Here is an 11,438-nt window from a genome sequence, read left to right on the forward strand (position 1 = left end):
TTGTCTGGTTAGTGATTTACTACTGGGATTTATGGCGTAACGTATGTGGATCCTGGACTTTCAGGCAGTAGCTGCAGTGGCACCCTTCAGTACGTTTTTAGATCGTTTAGGTTATTCTTTCCTTTTGTTTCTCTCTGCAGAAAGTTACAAGCCGAGTACGATCGTCTGAAAAAGGCCCATGACAGGAAGGGTCTGTCCCCATTGCCTTCGCCCCCTGAAATGCTCCCAGTGTCGCCGCAGAGCGCACGAGACGCTGAGCTCATTGCAGAGGCCAAACTACTGCGGCAACATAAAGGGCGTTTGGAGGCCCGCATGCAGATCCTGGAAGACCACAACAAACAGCTGGAGTCCCAACTGCACAGACTGAGGCAGCTGCTAGAACAGGTAGGCCCTGACAGCACTGCAGTCGCACATGGACCAAACTTACATCCAGCTAGAAACTTGTTTTGTTGTACTCATCTCAGCAGTGGAGAACCCTCTGGGCCTTCTGCACCTTCAGTGAAGGCCCATAAATTCTACACATATTAAATGTTACTATTACATTTTTTTTTTTTTTTGCATTTAATATCTCTAATAGTGTTTCCTCTAGGCCAGTTACCTTGGCAGGGCGCTTATGTCTGCAGATTTTTGTGGGGGGTGGGGGCGATTTCAATAGACAGGGCACTCAGTTCTGTTGGGAGAGCGGGCACCACCCTTGGATAACGGTAGGGGAAACGGTTTTTCTTATGTTTTTGCTAATTTCTCTTATTTTCTGTAAAACCTTTTGGCAATTGAGCAAGAAACATTTTAATTCGTGAAAATAAACTTGTCCGATCACGTTCTTTAAAATTTGCGTCTCCACGCAGAAGTTTGAGGGTTCTTTGTCATTGTCATTAGGACGTCACTGTCTGGAAAAAGGCTGAGCTCATTTATAAACTCTCCTAAATGAGTTTGTTTAATAACGGACAGGAACACTAACCAATCACAATTTTGATGTAAAATGGGTGGGACCAAAACACGGAGACTTTGGGAATCCCCATCAAGGTGTTTTTAATCACATGTGACACATTCAAGTCCAACTGGTAAATTCATAAATCACTACTGAAATTGTAGTTGATCTAAAAATGAAGGTTAAATATCCCATTATAGTTTACATAGATAATTTTCAATATTACAGTTGTATTTTGGTTTCATTACATGAAAAACTTTTACAGGAACTGTAATTTTTATAGGTTATTGTTAAAAATATGGAAAAATAAAACTGGTTAAAATCTGTGTTAATTCCAATGGTGTACTGTAGCAGATTAAACCATTAATGTGCGAGCAGCTGCCAATGTTATTACCGTATTTTTCGGCCTATAAGTCACTTTTTTTTTGTGTGCATAATTTACATGCCCTGCGACTTATTTATGGATTTTCCCCCCATATTTATAAACCAATTTTTGGCTGAGATAAGACCGTTTTCATTCATTCTGACTGAAAAAAAGGAACATTACCATTTTTCAGTCGCTAGATGGCGCCAGAGTAGTAAGGCATGCTGTTGTATCATGTAATAGGTAAACGTGGCTACAATGACAAATTCAAAAAAGTTCAAGACAAAAACAAATGGACTTCATTTATTATATTTTATACTTTATTGTTTTTGTCATGAACTTTTTTTAATTTTCCATGTCCTGGATGACTGAGAATCTTCACCAGCTATTAATGAGACAATTGTCTTGCCTTAGCATGCCACCTTTGTTCTGCTCGCTGCTTGGAGCAACTGTCAAATCAGCTTCATTTCGCTGCGCCGCCCAGGTGAAATGCAGCTAATTTGCCCATTAAAGTCCTTTTATTAAGCAAATGTTAGACTGAGACACACCTTTACTATAAAGTCGAGTAAACAAATAATTGTTTTTAGGTGGTTATCTTGTTAAGTTTCGAATAAATGCACAGCGGTTGGTCCCTCTGTGCATGCCCACTTCCGTGAATCGGGTTTTGAAATACAGCTGATTTGACCCTCAAATTGCATTTATTAACTTCCTGGCATCCACATATCAGGTCTTAGGAGGTTAAGCAGAAGTTAACCTGAGACAAACCCTTACTAGAATTTTGAGCAAACGAATAATTGTTTTTAAGATTCTTGTTAAAGTCCTCCCGTTCACGCCCCAGCGGCTGCAATTTGGCAACCAATCAATTTTTGGCACACCGGCCCACATTTCTGGGTTGTCAATGGTGACTCATAATAAACACAACGTATACGGCGAAGCGACATGCTGTATTTATAGATTTTTCCACTTTACTAGACATATATGGACTGATGCCACTTATAGGGCGGAGCGACATTTATGGCGGAAAACATGGTAGGAATATAGGTTTACAATACTCGCACTTAAGACTCTGAAACCTCGGCCTGTTCAGATGTGTACAAATATATCCTGGCAAGCACAAAAGTCTCCTACAAAGGCTCTTATTTTCTTAAGTTTTAGTTTTTGTATCATTAATGCTTGAAAAGCTCAGCTCATGTAGATGTTTTAAGAAATTATGAAGCAATGCCATAATAGCTGTTAGCCAAAATGGGAAACCCAAAAACTGTCCAAAGGTAGATCAGAGAATCTTCAGAATTTTATTATTTTTTTAATTACTTCTTGTTCTAGGCTCTTAATGTGGAGTATAATTTTGCCCATGCATGCTCAGTTGCCTATTTCTTTTCCCCAAACATATCCATGGCTTTGTGCAAGCCACTTGTAGCATGCATCACCAATTTTGTTGTATTACCTACTGCCACCCGCTGGCAGGAAAAGCTCATTTATTTCTCTGATACTGCACTGCAGGCACAGAGGAGAAAAAGGAATCAGTAAATACTGTTTTAGGACTAATTAGGCAGAAATGGATAGTGTTCCACAAAAGAACAATTCCTCACAGTGCACTAGTGTGCCACGGCACAGACAACCCATCTGGATTAAACACTAAAGAATAACCATGAAAAATGGTCCTAATGTGTCCAAATGGGGCCTCCATGTAACAGAAACTAAAAGATTGCTTCCAGGTTTGTTGGCAAATTGACCGACAGTCACTCTGAGGGGTTGTTCACATTTGTAGCTAACTTCTGTCTTTAGGTATCTGATAGCGCTAAATACATGTCTGAACTTCCTCAGTGTCCATTGAACATGTTTTCACTCAAACCACCTTTGTTAGATTTTTTTTTTCCTCTTCCCCTCCAGCTAAAAGTTTTAATGAAGTGTTTATTAGAATCCTAAATAAAAAATAGTATTTTTCTTGTAATTGTGTTGATGTCAGTGGATTACAGGATGCTGTATGGGTGATTCTGATTGTTGTAGAGCTGGCTGGAACCTCATGTCGCTTTAAGCCACAACAAATCTTTACAGATGAAACTCTTTAGTCTTCGCTCTTGACACTGAGCTCTATGTGACGATGTTGCTCCTTTATTTCCCTCATATAGTGTCTAACTAAGCTAGGGGTGCACCGATAAATCGGCCCCGATTTTTTTAATTTTGGGAAATCTGAAATCGTCCAATACTTGCATGAGAAACCAATTTTTTTTAGTTTTAACTATTGTCTGAACTTCATTTATATTTCAGAGCACTACCTCATGGTCAGTTAAAACAAGATTGTATTGTTTCTAGGATATTGTTCGAGGGTATGTTTTTCAGCAAAATAATATTGGAAAATTGAAGGTGCGTTGTGACCTGACAGTGTCGCTTATGAAACAAAATCGGCATCGGCCAAAATCGGAATCGGCAGGTCAGACTTTTTAGAAATCTGTGATTGGCAACGGCCAGAAAACTGCAATCGGTGCACCCCTAATCTAAGCCTGAAGGGCCTAGCATACTCCATCCAAAGCCGAACAATTGACTTGAGATAACATAGTGGTGGTACGTTCATTTTCGCATAAACCTTTCATAGCCTATGAAATATATAGGAAACCCCTCCCGATGCAGTATACGCCACTACACAGGTTTCTTCCCTCCAGAGTCTCCACTTGTCCCTGCATCCGCTGTTTGGCCACAAATCTGTCAGGAAGATAGCGTCACACTTTTCAGCAGACAGACTCCTCCATACACAATGTCTGCACGATCTCCATCCCAGAGTTTTTGGCCATTTGACTAATTTAGTGTGGAGTCGTACAGTTGAATGTCCGAGCGAGTTTCCGCATTGACGAACACGCCCATAAACTTCCCACCAATCATGCAATACTTGGCGCATACGCCTGTGAGAAAAAGTTTAGTCAAGGCCTTGTGTCGAGAAGCTGCTTTATGAACAAAATCGCGTAATTTTCGACACTCAACTATGTCAACGAGAATGCAGGGCCCTTAAGAATTGAAACTTTTAATAAGTGCAACTCAAATGGTTCTGAACCGTGTTAACGTCAAAACACTATAGTTCAGACACCTGAATGTAAACGGTGAATAGACTGTACTTATATAGCGCCTTTCTATCTTATTAAGACACTCAAAGCACTTTACACTACAATCTGTGCCCTCATTTACTCATTCATACAGCACTCTACTAGATCTATACAAAGACTAATCAGTGTTTTAGATCACATTCATACATCGATGGGACACACATCAGAGGCAATGAGGGGTTCAGTATCTTACCCAAGGACCCTTCGACATGCGACTGCTTGTGGATTTGAGCCCCCAACTCTTGCATTGGAGGAGTATTGCTCTAACCACTCAGCCACAGCTGCCCTGTGGCTCCGCCCTGTGGCTGAATGGTTAGAGCATGTCAATAATACAGAAAAAATCAGCAGACTTGCTGATGTCCTGTTTGTGCGTGTGACATGACTGTATGAGTCTCTGTATATAGTGTGGGTAGTGACTTCCTATTTGAAAACGTTTGGTAATAACAAATGTGAAGAAGCTTTGAGTTGGAAACACACTAACAACACTCATTCACTCATATTAACAGCCAACAGAACCAACCCTTTACCCAATGCATATTCCACACTTAATTATGCTATTGTAAATCCCACTTCTCCCGCCTCAGGTTTACTAATATGACAATGCTGCAAACCAATTTCCCTATGGGGACAAATTAAGCTATCTGTGGAAAACCATTTCTACAACTTTTGGTTCCAGCCACTGGAATATTTTAGCTGGTCTTGTTTTATTACCACAGCCTGTTTCTACTAACAAAACTTGGTGATACCAAAGTGTTGTGTAAGGGGTATACCATGAGGTTTTATCACTGGAATGTATTGTTTTTAGACAATTGAAAATTAGTTCGGAAGGAGCTGGCAGAGTCTCCTGTTGAAGATTTACTGGCTTCCTGCTCCCTCCCTGCTGTTGTGACAGTTGACGCTTTATCGCTGCCGAGCACAGTATGCATCAAGAATGCATCTCCACACATTACTGGGCCCATCCGATCTTTAACTCGGGGCTTCAAAGCAGTGCACCGGCTCTGGACTGTTTATATCCCTGCTGTCTAATTCCCATTGGCTGCAGAGCTGAGCTTTCTTACATCGCATCCACATTTCTGCCTACTCACTTATCTTCTCTAAACACTCTTCTAATTTGTGTGCGTTAGACGGATTCCAAGGTGAACGGTACGACTCTGTCCTCTCCTTCCACCTCCTCTCAGCGCTCCGACTCCTCCCTACCTCTCCTCCGTGTGGCTGCCAGCCAAACTACTGATACAATGGGTAAGAGCAGACTCTTCAAGGTACTTTCTGAAATGTTCAGCTATGCTTTAAGAACCCAGTGGGAATTCAAATATAATTTATTTTCACATTCACATTGGAACATTTTATTCTCTGGATCGGCACTTTTGCGCCTTTTATGCTTTTCTGTTTGCTGTTCACTTCTAAAGCATGACCGTATTGTGTCTAGAAATACAAGAAGCTGCTACACATACACAAAATTAAATGGTTCTACTGTTTTCAGGTGATGATGAGCTGTCCAGCCCGTCCCAAGATGCATCTGGTTTGGAGGAAGTGATGGAACAGCTCAACAACACTTTTCCCCACAGCCAAGGTATAGAACGCTGAATTAAATGGGTCAGCCATCTCCTGCCTTTTTCTGTTACCATAACGTCAGCTTTGACAGTGTTTCCAAAAGTGTAGACACATATACATGATAAATTAAGATTTGAGAAAAGTAAGCGACTTACAGTATGTCTTTGATTAATATATAATTATTAACATACAACTTCGGTGATTGTCTCTAACCTATACAGGGTCAGATGTATACTCACCTCATTTTAAGTTCTCAAATGTCTTAACTTCACAAGGCCTACAAACTTCTTGTTAATGATCATCATTGACTCCTGCTGGTCGTTTGTCTTTGCTGGCATAAGCTGCAGTTATTGGATTGCTCAGTACTCGGAACAATGGGAAAGTCCAAGGAACTCAGTAAAGGTCTGTCTACTGGGGAGAAGTGCAGATGTACAGAAGTTGGGGAAAAGTTTTTGGAGCCATTTCCAGTGTTTCCTCTAGGTCACTTGCCTTGGCAGGGCGCTCATCTCTTCAGGGGTTTTTTGTCGGATACACGTATTTTGCGCACTAGCTTAGCACCGACAGTTGTCAACTGAAGGGGTTGAGGGGACTGTGGGCGAAGAACATTTCAGTAAACAAGGCGCTTAATTCTGTTGACAGGGCAGAGCACCCTCTTTGGATAACGGTAGGGGAAACACTGCATTTCTAAACCAGATATCAAAATCATCAGTTTGAATAATTTTAGGTAAGTAAAGTTATTGAATGAATGAGTGATTTATCATCACTTCAACGCGATCTGGAAGAAGATTCAAAACTGCAGCCTTCATATGAGAGGAAATTTGTTTAAATGTTCAGTAACAACCCAGGAACTATTAACCCAGGAACTATTAGGCTCAAGTCTGCCATGTACCAAAAACTACTGGAACACCAGTGTACCTGTCCATAGTTAGACCAGTTTTACATCACCATGGACTGAGGGGACCAAGAAAGAAGATCCTGCTCCAACAGTGACCCCTTCAAGTTGGACTGAAATTAGCAGCTGACCAGATGGACTAACCAAAGGCCATCTAGATGGAGCTTTATTGTCAGATAAGACAAAGATTGAGTTATTTGGCCACAAAGACAAGAATTATGTTTGGAGGACTCAAAAGTTATGTTTTCAACTCTGAAGCTTGGTGGTAGAACCAAGCTGTTGTACTGGTGTATTCCACAGAGTGAATGAAATTATGGAAGACTGCCTCTAAACTCTTCATCCTCACCCAAAATCAACAGCTAGACAAATTTGGACACCACTAGGTTCCAACAGAACAGTGGTCCCAAAAACCATCCAATTTAAATCAAACCATCCATCCATCCATCCATCCGTTATCTTCCGCTTATTCCAAAGTCAGGTTGTTGGGGCAGCAGCTTGAGCAGAGAGGCCCAGACATCTCTTTCCACAGCCACCTTTTCCAGCTCTTCTGGGAGGATTCCAAGGCGTTCTCAGGACAACCGAGAGACATAGTCTCTCCAGCGTGTCCTGGGTCTTCCCCAAGGTCTCCTCCCAGTCGGACATGTCCGAAGCACCTCCCTAGGGAGGCGTCCAGTGGGCATACTTGCCAGATGCCTGAACTACCTCAACTGGCTCCTCTCGACGTGGAGGAGTAGTGGTTCTACTCTGAGTCCCTCCCGGATAACTGAACTTCTCACCCTATCTCTAAGGGAGACATTTTAAATTGACTGCCAATTCTGCCTAGAGGAGTTGTCAAATTTCAGTCAGGATTCTACCAGAAACTTATCCAGTGTTTCCCCTACCACTATACAAGGTGCCCCGCTTTGTCAACAGAACCCAGCGCCCTGCCTACCAAAATGCCCCTCACCCCCGACAACTGACAGCTCTGACGCAACGCCAAGCTAGTGGCACACGCAATTCATACTCACTAGCTAAAATGCTACAGAGGTAGCGGTCTGTCTCCCCTGTCAACTGCCCCCCCCCCTCCCCCGTAGACAGATGAGCACCCTGCCAAGATAAGTTACACTGTTGTCGCTAGATGGAACAAGTATGCGATGTGATTCAGTTATTGAGGTGCAACTTGCTTAAGGACATTATACCAATAAGTGGGAGGAGCATAATTTTTACTTTCTGTGGGTTAGAGAAAAGCTACAAAAAATTCAAACTTGTACACCCTGTTTTTTGCTTTTCAACGAAATCATTGAAGTTGTAGGTTGTATAATTATTCCACCCTGGAAATAGATGTTTCAAATTGTTCATCAAAACTCCCAAATTATTTACTGTCAGGCCCCATGATGAATGGATGTAAACTTCAGACTGTGTACTTGAGACACAGCAACACTTTTAGACACTTTCCAGTGTCTGTATTACCAATCAAAGGATGACTTTTACCTTTTCTCTTCCTGTCTTTTTCTTCCTTACCTCCTTTTTTCCATGAACCAGGAGGGAGAAGGGGATATCCATGAGAGGTTAGTGGCTCTGTCGTCTCTCCCCCCATGTTCTCATCTCACTCTCCGTCTTTAGAGCATGTTTGTACTGCAGTCAAACCACCTTTGTTCTAAGTCACTGTCTGCAGTTTAGCCATGTCTCACAAGTAAATTAATGTTTTGATGCCAACAGGGATAACTTGCACAAATAACACTTTGTATTCCATTCAAGCAAATTTATCACCAAACAGTTCAGTAATACCCATCTATCTATCATACGTATTATTGTGGGATCTTTAATTTTTCTCTTTGTAATGCTACACAAGTGAGGCCATTGTTGTGTGCACCTGACCACACCCATCGTGGTTTGTGTTAAATCTGTATTATTCATTCAATTTGAACAATCAACAGTTTTATTTTGGGCCGCCTGTTTAAACAGAAAGTTTTCTTATTTGGGTTTGGAAAATGTTACACAAACTAATAGAACAAAACAAGAACTAAGGAGTGTTTGCTTCTAGTACGTAGACAAAAGCTTCACGCAAAAATGATAAGTAGTACAGAACTGGTTAACATCAAATTTGAAAATTTCATATTAAATTAAATCATATAAAGTAAAATTAGATTGAAAAATAGCTTGATTTCAGCGATATGAAATAATCAAGAAAATTATTTGCCATATACGGTTTCAAAGATCCCATTATATAATATAACTGCTTGCTGTACTGCTTCTGTGGAGTGTTTTTCTAGATGTGTGAGCTATTTATGCCAGAGCCCATCAGACATATTCACATCTGATGGGAGCGGGGATCAAAATCAGAATAAGCTTTATTGTCATTGTACCAGGGTACAGTGAAATTATGTTCGTACAGTTGTTCGAAAGATGGGCGGAGTGCATGTTGCTGCTGCTATCATAGCGCGGCTCCTTATTCTTTAATATCAGAATATTTTTAGATAGAAAAGGGGAAAAGGTTATGAGGGTGGGATAGTTGTATTACAAAAAAGATCTCTTCACATCTTGTCCTATCAGGACACGATTTGAGACTTCAAAAAACTCTACCAGCAAACACATTACATATGCATTTGCGTCAAGATGTTGATATTTGTCCATGAGCACTTTCAGATAATAGGCCATAGTCCTAATAAGATGTTGGTCAGCTGGCTGATAAGCCTGCACAGAAGTTCTCGGGGGTGTGGGTGGGTGGGGGGCTGGGGTTTGTGATAGACTAAGCTTTTTCCCTAGTTACCCATGTCCCAAGAGAAATTTGATAGTCATCTCGTATCCGAGGCCAAATGGGGGATTCAGATTCAGATAAGCCACAATTTTTGATTTTTCTTCAGGCAGACTGTTTTTTTTCTCATCAACCTCGAGTCCTGCTGGAACTTTCTCTGTCCCAAATGGCCAGATTTATGGGTATTCCTCTCCACTGATCCGCGTCATGAGCTTCCCCAAGGTTGATCCCACATGCTGACAAGTCGTAGAAACCGCAGGTGACCTGTGATTTTCATGGAGTCTGCACAAAGTATTGTGCAATTGGTCGTCTGGATACAAAAGAAGAGTCGGTCTGCCGGAAAGTGTAGCGTTCTCTTCTTGACACCTTTGTAACGACCCAAACAGTGGATGCAGGAATGGAGTGGAGACCTCGGCGGAAATAAACCTGTGCTGGCGCTGTATATCACTCTTCAGTGGGTGGGTATTCCTGCAAAGCACCGGAAGACGAGCACCAGATTGGCTTCGGATGTAGTATAAAACAACCTTTAGTAATGTGCTGTTTGGCTGTACCGACCCATGCCCATACACCTAACAAGGTGTAAGGACAATATGGTTCGATGCATCTGTCATAGAAAATCTGATTCACCAACGATCAGGTGTAGACTTCATCAAATGTATTACAAAACTTTTGGAGAACAGCCAGACTCACAGAGAGTCAGCGCATCACAAGTACAGAACGTATTCATGCCGTTCCCTGTCCGAGTTCTGACTCGTTCAAACGTCCTGAAATGAATTTATTAGTTTTATAGAAACTCATCATAGAGGCGTTGAGGAATCGCGGAAAACAAGCATCTCTCAACGATTCCCGGGGAATTAATCACGTGTCTACCGTAACATTCAAAAGTCTTGAACAAACAAAAACGATGAATCGTGACCTCTCCGCTGTCTTCTTACAAATACTAAGAGTTCTGGCAGTGATTCACAATGACCTAAAGTAATAAAAGGATTATATAGGTAATAATATAGTAAAATAGTATTAAATGTACCAGGAATGAGATGAGTAAATTGTATATTTCCATCACGTATCACCATATCCCATCCCTAACATAGATTCATGGGCTATGTGAGAGGACCGTAGCACCTTAATGTCAACACACGCCCACCCTCGGTTGGCGTTCAGCTGTCAATCCTCCTCTTCTGTCTCCCCAGGTCCCCACATCAGCAGTTTGTTCCACATGGCCGACGATCTGGGACGCGCCATGGAGTCACTGGTCAGCGCCATGACTGATGAGCAGAGCACCCATCAGCAGCGGGCTCCACCTTTTTGATCCCGTCCACCCCCCCCCGAACCTACATATCGCATGTTTTTTCTAGTCAAAACAACTGGATCGAAACTGTTTACACAGAGAATATAACGTCTATTTTTGTGAAGGATTGCAGTTGAATCAACAAGTACAAAAAAATATATATATACTAAGATAATTTTCTGTAGTTTCTTAAAACGTCCTGAAGTTGTTGGTTTTTAATCTTCTATGCAACTGTATAAAACGAGTGGTGTGGGGAAACAAAGGTACACGTTTGTCCTCAGACCTGGGTTTGTCTTTCTAACTGGAGAAAACTGAAGCATTTCTCACAAATAACTTTTTTTTTTTTTTTTAAAGGTCATCATCTTTGTGTGTGTGTTTGAGTGTGTGTGTTAGGTGCTCCCTACTATTTTATTTTTCTTTTATTTGGGAGAGGGGAGGTAAAATCAGCTAAACGCAGTCTAAATTACCCTAAAAATAATCTCACAAAACACCAACCGTAAAAATATAGACTATTTTTTAAATTGGAGCTTTTAGTTGAAAAATTTCATAACTGCAGTTATGATTCAAATAAACCTAACCTGCTGTT

The 11,438-nt window shown here is 41.3% G+C and overlaps 1 protein-coding gene across 5 annotated transcripts in view; it reads left to right on the top strand.

The window, feature by feature from the left end:
* The window catches only part of dmd (dystrophin), a 274,434-nt gene extending 263,213 nt beyond the window's left edge, over positions 1 to 11,221 (top strand). For 3 of the 5 annotated variants that reach the window (XM_037696599.1, XM_037696600.1, XM_037696601.1), the window contains 5 exons: positions 141 to 384; positions 5,512 to 5,626; positions 5,868 to 5,957; positions 8,352 to 8,377; positions 10,755 to 11,221. In XM_037696599.1, coding sequence (XP_037552527.1) covers positions 141 to 384; positions 5,512 to 5,626; positions 5,868 to 5,957; positions 8,352 to 8,374 — 472 coding nt within the window. In that variant the 3' untranslated portion in view covers positions 8,375 to 8,377; positions 10,755 to 11,221. The remainder of the gene's footprint in view (positions 1 to 140; positions 385 to 5,511; positions 5,627 to 5,867; positions 5,958 to 8,351; positions 8,378 to 10,754) is intronic. The other 2 variants (XM_037696602.1, XM_037696603.1) reach the window with 1 other exon arrangement.
* The last annotated feature ends 217 nt before the right edge of the window (positions 11,222 to 11,438 follow it).

The sequence above is a fragment of the Nematolebias whitei genome, chromosome 23 (assembly GCF_014905685.2).
Source record: "Nematolebias whitei isolate Nwh7 chromosome 23, NemWhi1, whole genome shotgun sequence".
NCBI lineage: Eukaryota > Metazoa > Chordata > Actinopteri > Cyprinodontiformes > Rivulidae > Nematolebias > Nematolebias whitei.